The sequence below is a fragment of the Euphorbia lathyris genome, chromosome 9, assembly GCF_963576675.1.
Source record: "Euphorbia lathyris chromosome 9, ddEupLath1.1, whole genome shotgun sequence".
Classification (NCBI taxonomy): Eukaryota; Viridiplantae; Streptophyta; class Magnoliopsida; order Malpighiales; family Euphorbiaceae; genus Euphorbia; species Euphorbia lathyris.
The window spans coordinates 71653431-71665748 of NC_088918.1; the positions used below are offsets into that span (position 1 = coordinate 71653431).

The 12318-nt window shown below is 32.8% G+C and overlaps 1 protein-coding gene and 1 long non-coding RNA gene across 2 annotated transcripts; one reads left to right on the forward strand and one right to left on the reverse strand.

Annotated features, from left to right (window-relative positions):
- Positions 1-466: 466 nt before the first annotated feature.
- On the reverse strand, positions 467-8257 carry LOC136207190 (uncharacterized). The gene is made up of 2 exons (XR_010676607.1): positions 7919-8257; positions 467-1098 (listed from the first exon to the last, which is right to left on the reverse strand). It is a non-coding gene; the product is annotated as an uncharacterized lncRNA (long non-coding RNA).
- Positions 5447-7233, forward strand: LOC136207189 (iridoid oxidase-like). The gene is made up of 2 exons (XM_065998495.1): positions 5447-6423; positions 6521-7233. Exons 1-2 carry the CDS (start codon positions 5494-5496, stop codon positions 7136-7138), a joined length of 1548 nt encoding a protein of 515 aa, XP_065854567.1. The 5' UTR covers positions 5447-5493; the 3' UTR covers positions 7139-7233.
- Positions 8258-12318: the final 4061 nt, after the last annotated feature.

A 12318-nucleotide genomic window follows, 5' to 3' on the forward strand; every position in this document is an offset into this window, starting at 1 on the left:
CGTCCGTTTGGGATGACGAGAAAGACGTTCAAAGAAGATGAATTGAAATAAAGGTATTCTTGTCCAAAGTGGATGAAAGTGTCTAATTTGGTGATATTGAAGCAAAGTGAGTTAGATATGTAAATTGACCCTTTTAATTGGGCTAGATTTGTAATTAGCCCACATTATCATGATCATGAAGAGAAATCCAATCGCAGGAATTGAAAAAGCCAAATCATAGCAAAAAAAACACAAGTGTAGTAAATAGTTCACATTATCATGATCATGAAGAGGAATCGAATCGAAGGGAGAATCATCTTCTTCTTCGTCTTCTGCTACTAAATCTATCTTCTGCTACTAAATCTATCAGGAATTCCGATTTGTATGGAATTAATTGGATTTGTAATTTTTGTATTTATTAATCAACAAATTGTTATATAAATTCAATTAAAACATGTATTATACTACCTAAAATAATAATATAAAATTATTTAATATAGAAAAACACGTTTATTTATAACATATATCTTTAAAATGCCTAAACATCAACATTTAAACAACAACATCATTAAAACAACTCAAAAGTGAATTGTAATAAAGCAAAAAAATCACAATAAAAAACGTTTTTGCTCATCATCGCTTAAATGGCGCTTAAGCGACGTCTAAACGGCCTAGACAGAACACACAGTTAAAAATTGCATTGGGCCAAAAAAAAGTTTAAAAAGACTAATCGGAGAAATCAAGGCATATTCTCGATTTCGAACGCCTGGGAAGAGCCTTGGTGAACCAAATGGCCTTGTTTTTTAACAGTTGCAGAGTTCCTCTCCCCCGCTACTTCGGCACGAAGAGCATATCTCTTCATATTTCTTAAGAAGGGGTTTACTTGTCCTTCAAAGCTTCCACCTCACTCTTCTTCGTCTTCTCTTTGGTGGAATAAGACGCATTGAGTTTAGCTAGGGTACTTTTTAGGTCCTTCTAAAGGGTTGTAATGCTAGAATGGGCCACCTGAAGGAAGTGATCTTAAACGGACAAACTCTTTCGCTAGTCTAGGGAGCTGGTCCGGGGAGCATTGAGCAGCTTTCTGTAGTGCAAGGAAGGACTCATGGTGGCAGAAAAACCCTGAAAATTAACCAAATTATTAATAATCAACGATTTACCGATTATTAGAAATATTTTCGAAATGGTATAATAAGAAATATTTTCGAAATGGTATAATAAATGTTAGTCAACTCGTTTTGAGTATAAAACACTCAAAATGGTTAAATCACATCATTTCATAAAATCTTTTAATTCATTAGAATTCTTAGGTTACAATTATTTTGGAAAAACATTTATGTGGATACTTTGTTAGGTATAGTCAAAAGAACTCATGTGCTTTCATATTTTGTCAAATAAGTACCAATGGTTAGGGTTTTCGTTTTACTAAAAAATGAGGACCTTTTAGTGTTACACTATACAAAAAAACTGTTAACGATCTCAAAATGAAAAACTCCAAGAATTAAAGTTGTTTAAAACCATATTTACTATAGAACAAAAAAATTTATTTTCCAAAATCATCATTTTCAGAGCTTTTTCTTTCTAAACATTCACTTTCAACCTCCTTGCCAAATAACACCTAAATGGCCTCAAAATTAAACTAAGTTACTTGGAATATCATCAAGTCTTTGAATGTTTTCAATTTTGAGATCGTCAACGCTCATTTTAATTTTGAGATCCTTATTTTCAGCAAAGCGAAAAACCTCCGTCATCTCCTAATCACCAATCCTATATTTTTGGTACAACCAGTTATAATTTAAAACAATTCAAAACCTAATCCTATATTTATTTTCAAAACATCTCTTAATTTATCCTTTGCAATAAATAACTTAATAATCCAAATTAAATTTCTAATTCAATTTAATACCATTGAAATTATTATGTTGTTTACTACTTATATATGTATATAAGTAATCACTCAACTATACGCAACATATAATTAGCCATCATTTTACTATTTTTAAAGGTTTCTACTAACAATTAGAGATACCAAATAATTCGTCGGTCAACTCACATCTCATCTTCACAGCATATAATATAATACCAAGCAACACATGATACTTTTTTCCATTATAGTAGCAGTGGAAATTTACAAGTAGCCAAATAATCTAAAAGTTTAAGCTATTATTTTTGTTAGTAAAGCTTGGTAATGAAAAACAGAAGAAGGTTGACATCTCAACTAAGTTAGAACCCAGACCAAAAATTTATTAAAGAAGAATTGACAAAATAATATAAAGAGTTAAAAAAAACAAAAATAGTAAAACAAAACTAAGCAAACCGATATAAATCCTAGCCGTTAACATTATCGCTAGAATAAGAAGAACAAAAAGGTGGATGCGAGTCCCACCATTCCAAATTCGCGGCTAGTGGCGAATACATGATTGAGTTAGGGGGTGCGATTTTACACGTGGTGTGTAAAAAAATAAATTTGCTAAATCGAACTTGTTCAAATTTTTTTCGTATATATATGTATTATAATCTGAGTGGTCAAGAACCAATTTTTAAGTACAAATGTAAACTTCTCAAAAATTAAACTACATTGTCAAAAAAAAATTAAGCTACATTGTAAAAAAAATTGTGTCTAATAGAAAAAATCGGATTTAAAGAGGGCCTAATAGGCCAAAAAAATTTAGAAATTTGGATTTAAGAATAGCCTAACAGACAAAAAAAAATAGAATTTTGGATTTAAAACAGGACCAGAGCCAATTTGGGAGGTGCTATCCGATCTAAATTTCTTGGAGACAGGGGGATCGGAACCACCACAGCCTCAAATTTTGTGGAGACAGGGGGGTCGAAACTACTCATGGTCATGGTGGTTCCGGTGGCCGGAGGGGCCCGCCCCCGCCCCTGTTCGCACAGTACGGCCATAATTAACAAGAGCATCTGCAACTTGATTACCCTCTCTATAGATATGAGACACGACAAAGAAGGGAAGCAAAAAGCAGCAAACATTCCTGATAGACCAAGGCACCACCAGTTTCCGAGATTTAAGAAAATGAACGACATAGCTTGAATCACTTTCAATCCATAAGCTTCTCCAATCTCTATTAACAGCGGTATTTATCGCAAAAATAGCCGCAATTAGCTCTGCCAAATATGAAAAAGAAGAGATAAGAGGCAAGGCAAAAGCGCCCAGCGAAAGACCGCTTGAATTTCGGAAAATTCCACCACAACCAGTTGGACCCAGGCAGCCAATAACCGAAGCATCAGTATTAATCTTTACCCAACCGACCAGGGGAGTTTGCTAACGAAGTCTAATGATCTCACTTCTTAAGCTATTATTATCTCTTGACATCCCACATGCGAAATAGAGTTGCCAAGATTCGAACCCTGGACCAATTAGTCTAACAGGTTCTGAAACCATGTCAAAAAACCATTTGAACCATGGGATGAATACAAGATTGCTCAGTAGAACAGCTTTCACCAGTCATTTTTTTTGAGGCAGCCCAGTAGATTGCTTTGGCACCCCCAACCTCCCTTTTCCTGAGACAGGGGGGCCGAAACTACTCCTGGTAGGGGTGGTTCCGACAGTTGGGGTGCCGGACACCCCAGCCTCCTGTCTCCATCTCTAATTTGAACCAAAAGCTTAAATTGATAGATAAGGTCTACAAATAACTTTTATTATTATCTTTGAGATATATGAACTATTGTCTAAGAGATTTTATAATTAATTATTTCTATAAATTTCTCCACTTAAAATATAAACCCTAAAACCTATGAAGCACCGACTCGTGTGCGGGTGCGGATGCGGGTGCCACAAACAGAATTTTAAAAAAAAAATATAAGACACGAGTGCGGCGGGACACGACAAATTTTATATAATTAATTATATATATTACATATAAAAATATATAAAAAAAAAAACTTGATAAATCACAAATTACTTATAAACTATAACAGGATAACTCATTAATTCATCAAAAACAGCATCTAATACTTCAAATAAAATTAAAAATCAAACCAAAGTATTTTAGGTTTTTTGACAAAAATCCCAGGAAAAGAAAGAAGCCCTAAAATTTTAAAATCGCAATAACAGCAGGTGAGAATTTGATGTATTTTAGGCTTTATTGTCAAATTTTGTAATTGAACCATATGTTTAAAAAAAAATTAAAAAAACCCCTAAACTTTTACATTTTTTCACTATTAGCGTGTCCCTGAGTCCCGCAAGTCCGACACCGCCACGGCGACCCCGGGGAAGAGTCCGTGCTTCATAGCCTAAACCTTAAATTATAAATCATAAATTCTAAATTATAAGTCTAGAATCTAAAATATATGATGTGTCATCAAATTATTAGTCCAACATACTACATCATCTGTACGCCACATGTATACTAATTAAAATCACAATCCCTAGTAAATGGGATGGATCACTTTCTAATTGAATTAAGGGTCAAAATGGTCTTTAAAATTAGCAGTCAGGAACAATTTAGCACAAATTAAAGTTTGAGTACAACTCAACCCTCAAGTTGGCAAATTTGACAAATTAATCTAAATTTTATAAACTTTCGGTATTAAAACTGATTTTATCTTGAGCTAATTTGTTAAACTCTATGAAGCACGGACTCTTCCCCGGGGTCGCCGTGGCCGTGTCGGACTCGCCGGACTCGGGGACTCGCCGGGACACGGATGGGACTCGGCAGTGACACGGTAGGGACTCGACGGGACACGGCAGGGACTCGGTGGGACACGGTAGGGACTCGGCGGGACACGGCGGGGACTCGCTAGTGGTGAAAATATGTAAAAGTTTAGGGTTTTTTTTAAATCTTTTAAAACCTATGGTTCAATTACAAAATTTGACAAAAAAAACCTAAACTACATCTAATTCTCACCTGTGTATCGCGATTATAAACGCTTAGGGCTTCTTTCTCTTCTTTCTTCGATTTGTTTTGTGATTTAGCAAGTTTTTTATTTATTTTATATCTAATATATATATATATATAATTAATTATATAGAATTTATTTTATATCTAATATATATGATTTAGCAAGTTTTCTAAAAATGCCGTTTGCCGTGTCCGCATCCGTGTCCGCACCCGAGTCGGTGCCTCATAGGTTAAAATTTGTCAAACTTAAGAACTGAATTGATATCAAATTGATTCTGAATGCCAGATTCCTTTTCTTCTTTTTTTGGTTACATGCCAGATTCCTTTTCTTCTTTTTTTGGTTACATGCCAGATTCCTTTTCTTTTTTTGGTGTTACATGCCAGATTCCTTTCTAATTGGTGGAAAGACGGATCAAAGTCGGCTTTAAATTTAATTTTATCATTAATTTAGAATTGTTTTTTAATATTGTCGTAATCAACAAAAGTGAAAAAAGATAAAATTAATAGAAAATACGTTGTGTGTAAGCGGAAGCAACTTCTTCAAGCCATTTAATATACATATAATGAATTAAAATATCTACCTTATATGATTTTGTTCTATATAATTATGAAAGCAGTGTAATGGCTTCCATGTCAGTTCAATTGTCCAAAGAGAATGGATTCCAACAACATTAACAGTTGGTTTGCTTCATTTACTTTTCTCTTTTTGATCACTTTCTTTCTAGTTCTGAAAAAGAGGCAATCAACCAAGCAACAACCCCCAGGGCCACCAGGTTGGCCTCTCATTGGAAACATTTTTGATCTAGGAAGCAATCCGCATCGGAGTTTATACGAACTCCGATTCAAGTACGGAGATTTACTTTGGTTAAGACTCGGATGGAATAATACTCTTGTGATTCAGACAGCCAAGGCAGCCGAACAACTATTCAAAAATCATGATGCTTCTTTCTGTGATAGAAAAATTCCTCAATCTTCCACAGCTCATAACTACTACAAGGGATCCATTACTGTGGGTCGATATAACTCCTATTGGCGCATTCTTCGTCGTCTTGTAACATTGGGGCTTGTGACTAAAAAACAAATCCAAGAAACGGTGACCATCCGCCAGAAGTGCATCGACGACATGATACAATACATTCATGAGGATTCAGCAACAGCGCAACATCGAGGAGAATTAGGAGAAATAGAGTTATCTAAATATGTATTTACGATGACGTTTAACCTTATGGGAAACCTTGTTCTTTCTAGGGATCTTGTCAATTCTAAATCGAAAGAAGGAAATGATTTCTTCCATGCCATGGACAAGGCGATGGAGCTTGGTGGGAAGGCGAATTTTGCTGATTTCTTTCCGTTTCTGAAAAGGCTTGATGCACAGAGGATTAAGAAGGACATGGAAAAACATTTGGGACGAACTCTGAGTATTATTGAGAAGTTTGTGATGGAAAGAATTGAAGATCGTAAATTAATGAAGGAACGAGAAAGCAAAGACTTGTTAGATACATTCTTGGAATATAATGAATCAGGTGACGGTGGAAGAGAAGAACATGAAACAATTTCAACTCATAATATGCTCATAGTCATAGTGGTAAACAGATACCAAATTTTTGTTACTGAATTTCTGAGTCTAACATTTTACCATTTTCATTGATCTAAAAGTCTAATAATATTGTGTATTTGCACAGGAAACCTTTTTTGGTGGAACAGAAACTACGACTTCGACTACTGAATGGGTAATGACAGAACTATTCCAGAACCCGGAATCAATGAGAAAAGTTAAAGACGAACTGAATAGAGTTGTTGGACTAAAAAGGAAGGTCGCGGAGAGTGACATAGATCACCTCCCATATTTGCACGCAGTGATCAAAGAATCAATGAGATTACATCCTGTAGCCCCATTGTTAATTCCGCGGAATGCAATAGAAGATACAAATTTCATGGGATATATCATACCTAAAGACACAGAAATCTATGTAAACACATGGGCAATAGGACGAGATCCGGATGCTTGGGAAGATCCATTGAGTTTCAAACCTGAAAGGTTTTTAGGCTCAAATATTCAGTACAGAGGAAAAAACTTTGAGTTGCTTCCGTTTGGAGCTGGAAGAAGGATTTGTGTTGGATATCCATTGGCTCACCAAATACTTCATCTCACTGTTGCCTCTTTGCTTCACTATTTTGATTGGGAAATTGACAGTAAGTCCATCGCAGATGCAATGGACATGAGTGAAAGGTCAGGAATTACAGTTAGGAAGCTTATCCCTTTGAAAGCCATTCCAAGGAAGAAGATCATGGAAGAATAATGATCAATCATAAAGTTAAAAATCTAAATATTTGTTTAAGTTCGTTCGTTCGTTTCTTTTCTTTTTACTTTTGGCCAAACTGGACGTAAGATTGATGAAGCCAGTTTCTCTCAATTGTATAATGACCTTGAAAATTGTATGGAATAAAATAAGGGTTAAAAAAACATCCTTTGTGGTTTTGGCCGATTCAAATAGCTAGGTTACTCTGGAATTTTTGCAAAAAGAGGACTGTGTTTTGTACTGTTAACAAATCGGAGGAATTCTACCCAACACCAACACCAGCCAACACCATCACAAATGCTGAATCAACCCATTCAAATAGCTAGGTTACTGTGAATTTTTCCATTGCAAAACTAGGACTGTGGTTTAGGCAAATGGAGGAATTCTAGCAAACACCGTCACAAATGCTGACCTGACATATGACATCCCTTTTTTTTAAAATCAAAATAACTCATTCTATCTCTTATCTCTTCTTCTCCTCTCCCTCGTCTTCTCCCTCTCCCGTTCTTCTTCCATTGTAGCTATAAATTCAAGCCTATGTGTATATGTAATTCAAAATGAAATTTAAAACAACTTGTTCTTCAACTTCTATATAAAAAAGAATTGGAAAACCTACAACAATTCAAAGTATCCACCATCATAGGCAAGCAATATCCACCGCAACGAAAGATTATTCTATACATTTCAAATTCAACAACTACCCCTAACAAATCAGAAATTCACAGCTTAAACAAAACGCACAGGCAAAAACAGTATAGGTCTGGAGCATATAAAACTTACCAGGCTCAGTGATCATCTAGTCATTCCGTTTGGGCTCAGCATTCACAGGCCTCACGGCGCATCTCCGTCGAATAGATTCACCGCTCCCGCCCGATCCAGACGCCGAAATGAACCAAATTGCGGAACTGAAAACAAAAACTCTAAATACTATTACCAGATAAACCATCAAAAACGAAAGAAAAACATCATTTCCAAACTCAAAAGAATAAAAGAAGAAAAAAATTGAATAATTGATGAACTTATCTTTGAGCAGAAGGAGCTGTGCGAGAATAATTGGCAACAGAAATCTCAGTTGCAGAAGAAGAAGAAACGCTGAAAGCCATTACAGAATCTAAAATGAAAATCTTTTTTTTTTTTTTTATATGTTTGAATGAAGTAAAATGAACTACTAAATAAAAATCAAAAGTTATAATTTTCAGCGACAATTTTACCCTTAACTCGTGTAATTTTACTAGGGCCGAGTACGGTTCGTTAAAATCTCCAAAATTGTATGTCAACTTTACAACTTGGTTCAGTTCTAACGAAAAAGTCAATAGTTTAATCCGGATTTTTTTAGGTATTCGGTCCGGTTCTAGAATCTCCAACATATTTACTCAGTAATATTAAGTCAACGGTACAATTCAGTTCGGCCCTATAGAAGAAGTCAACGGTTCAATCCAATTCTAGATATTTTTTTCGGATATTCAGTCTGGTTCAAGAATCTCCGACATCCATGCTCAGCCCTAAATTTTACCCCTAACTTTGACAGCGAATTGGGTCAATTTCGGATATCATGGTTAAATATAGATATTTTGCTACTTATTCTGCATTACATGTGTGTTAGTTCTAAAAAAATCACATTTTTTTCTATTTTAGTGATAAAATTAAATATTAATATTTTTAAATTTGACGAAATATTTAAATTTTTCTATCAAACTCGTACAAAATCCAGTATGTTAGGAAGTCGGACTTGTTATACGAGGAGGATCGGCCTACGCTAGGAGCGGTCCCCTGAATACACTCCGACTGAACCATGTTGACAGTAGCTTCAAAAATGCACTGGAAATAGTTAATGTCTCATGCGTTTTCTGTTTCAACTTCGAAAAAACCATGAGCAGTCATCGGAAACCTTGAAATGTCTAGTTTAAGGATTCTATGGTCTCCATTTAAGATTCTGGTGTTTGATCCTTTGGGAAAATCACCAAAGTGACGAGCTGCACTTAGCTAAAAAGTAGAAACTAAATTCAACTTTGTAACTTCTTTTCTTTTTATTATTTTTCTATATTTCTGATTTGTTTTTCTTTTATATTTCAATTTCATTTTTATTTTATAAATAAAACTATATGATAAAAATTACCATCCCTTTTAATGGAGTTAAATGCACAATTGGTTACTGAATTTAAATGGTTGTCTCAAAATGTTCACTCGACTTCAATTTGTCTCAATAAAATCATTCAATTTTGAGTTTTGTCTCAATTATGTCACTCTACCGATTTTTGCAATTAAAAGGTATGACACGGTTGACACGTCAACATGAGTCAACTCAGATATCTGACCGAACGAAACGTGACAGCCACGTGTTAGTTATTTTAGTGAAAAAAAAAACAATTTTTTTATAAAAATAACTGACACGGGATAGCTAGGTGGCGCATACATGGATGTCATGTATGCTTCGGTCAGATGTCTAAGTTGACTCATGATGATGTGTCACCTATGTCATTATTCCGATGCTTTTTAATCACTGAAATCGTCAGAGTAACCTAATTGAGATAAAACTCAAAGTTGAATGATTTGATTGAGACAAATTGAAATTGAGTGATCATTTTGAGACAACCATATAAACTCAATGATCAATGGTGCATTTAGCCCGTTTTTAATGTGTATAAATTGAAAATTTAGAATCATCCCCCAATAAACAATTACAATTTTAATATCTTTATTAATCAAAATAACATATAAAACACGAGGGAATATGATAATAATTCTAAATATTCATATCGTTTTCGAGTTAGAGTGTAAACTCTATCCATCCTAAAAATCTATGTGTCAATTTCGTGTCATTATCTGCCAAACTGTAATAATGTATTGTATACTTGAGTCGTGTGTGATTTTGTTCCTCTTAATTCTATATTTTGGTTTCACCAGAAAGTTATATGAGAAATTCTATTATGGTCCTGGTCCATTGGACCTTGCCAATAAAAACGTGATAATTGTGCAATTTCTTTCCTTCCACCAATTATCTCTCAATGAGGTAACATGATTCTTTTTTTTATTGGTTGGGTTCATTGCACCCGGTCCATCGTAGAAATTCTCCAATTATAGTGGTTAGATTTTAACTGATAAATAAGTAATTTTAATGAGTTACTGCTAAAATGAAAAACAATAAAAATGTATTTCAAATCAATAAATAAAAATTGGAATGATAACTTTATAATAAATAAAAAATTAAATAAAATCATAAAAAAATGTAGTTAAAAAAAACCTTGATAACCATTTTTACTATTACAAAACTGTTTTTCTTAATAAAGCTAATTAGTGAAAACTGAAAAATACTCCGATTTCGAAACAAACATCCTTATAATATGTAAAAATGAAAAAAAAAATATGTTGTTTTCACGTATATCATCTTATTTATCTTTCATTCCATTTATGACACGTATTATATTTACCATATTTCACCCAATTAATATCTATATATAATATAAAACAGTAACGATGGAGCTGATGTGTCACTTCTTCATTTTTTACTGATAAAAAATATAATATAGAATATAATATATTAACTTTAGTTATATTATTATATTTATTTATAAAAAGATTATTTTATCCGTATTATATTTAAAAGTTCTACAGAATTTAAATTAATCCATAAAATCTCTCTAATTCTCTGCATATCTATATCTAAAAGTTCTACAGAATCTAAATTAATCCCTAAAATCTCTCTAATTCTCCGCATATCTATATATAATATAAAACAGTAACGATTGAGCTGAGGTGTCACTTCCTCCTTTTTACTGATAAAATATAAAATATAAAATATAATATATTAATTTTAATTATATTATTATATTTATCTATAAAAAGATTATTTAAACTAAATGTGAAAATAAAATAATAGTCCCTAAAATCTCTCTAATTCTCTGCATATCTATATCTAAAAGTTCTATAGAATCTAAACCAATCCCTGAAATCTCTCTAATTCTCTGCATATCTATATCTATATATAATATAAAACAGTAACGATGGAGCTGAGGTGTCACTTCCTCCTTTTTTACTGATAAAAAATATAATATAAAATATAATATATTAACTTTAGTTATATTATTATATTTATTTATAAAAAGATTATTTTATCCGTACTATATCTAAGAGTTCTACAGAATTTAAATTAATCCCTAAAATCTCTCTAATTCTCTGTATATCTATATCTAAAAGTTCTACATAATTTAAATTAATCCCTAAAATCTCTCTAATTCTCTGCATATCTATATATAATATAAAACAGTAACGATGGAGCTGAGGTGTCACTTCCTCCTTTTTTACTGATAAAAAATATAATATAAAATATAATATATTAACTTTAGTTATATTATTATATTTATTTATAAAAATATTATTTTATCCGTACTATATATAAGAGTTCTATAGAATTTAAATTAATCTATAAAATCTCTCTAATTCTATGCATATCTATATATTCTATATATAATAGAAAACAGTAACGAATGAGCTAAGGTGTCACTTCTTTTTTTACTGATAAAAACATAATATAAAATATAGTATATTAACTTTAGTTATATTATTATATTTATTTATAAAAAGATTATTTTATCCGTACTATATCTAAGAGTTCTATAGAATTTTTATTAGATTATATTTTTGTTAATATTTATATGGTAAGATGAATCCGTGCATCGCACGGGTCAAAAACTAATTGGTTAACTATAACTCTTAACCCTAATAATTTAGATTAAAGTATGATAAGTATGTCACATATCATGAATTGAGTGAGAGAGAAATAATGGGATTGTTTGTTTGAGGGGTTTGAGGAATGCGTAAGGGAAATATTAGATTTCATCCGTATTTGTTTTACTAATGCAATAATTCATTTTATCCTTTTTTTAAGTTTTTGGTTTACCTTAAATTCTTCTAATCTTATTGCCCCAACATCTCTCTAAGGTTTTCTATTTCCTTTTCCATTGATATCAGATGAATATAAGCATGTCTACATGACGCTTATAAAGTCTGAACCACCACCCGAAAAAGATGACATGTGCAGTTATTACAAAGAACCTATTCTCGCTATGATCCAGTCTTATAGTTTTGGCTCGGAAAGCCTCTATAGATACCATACAGAATCAGAGAGTTACAACAATCATACCTAATTCCGTGAATTACGGACCAAGTGGGTTTGAAGGATA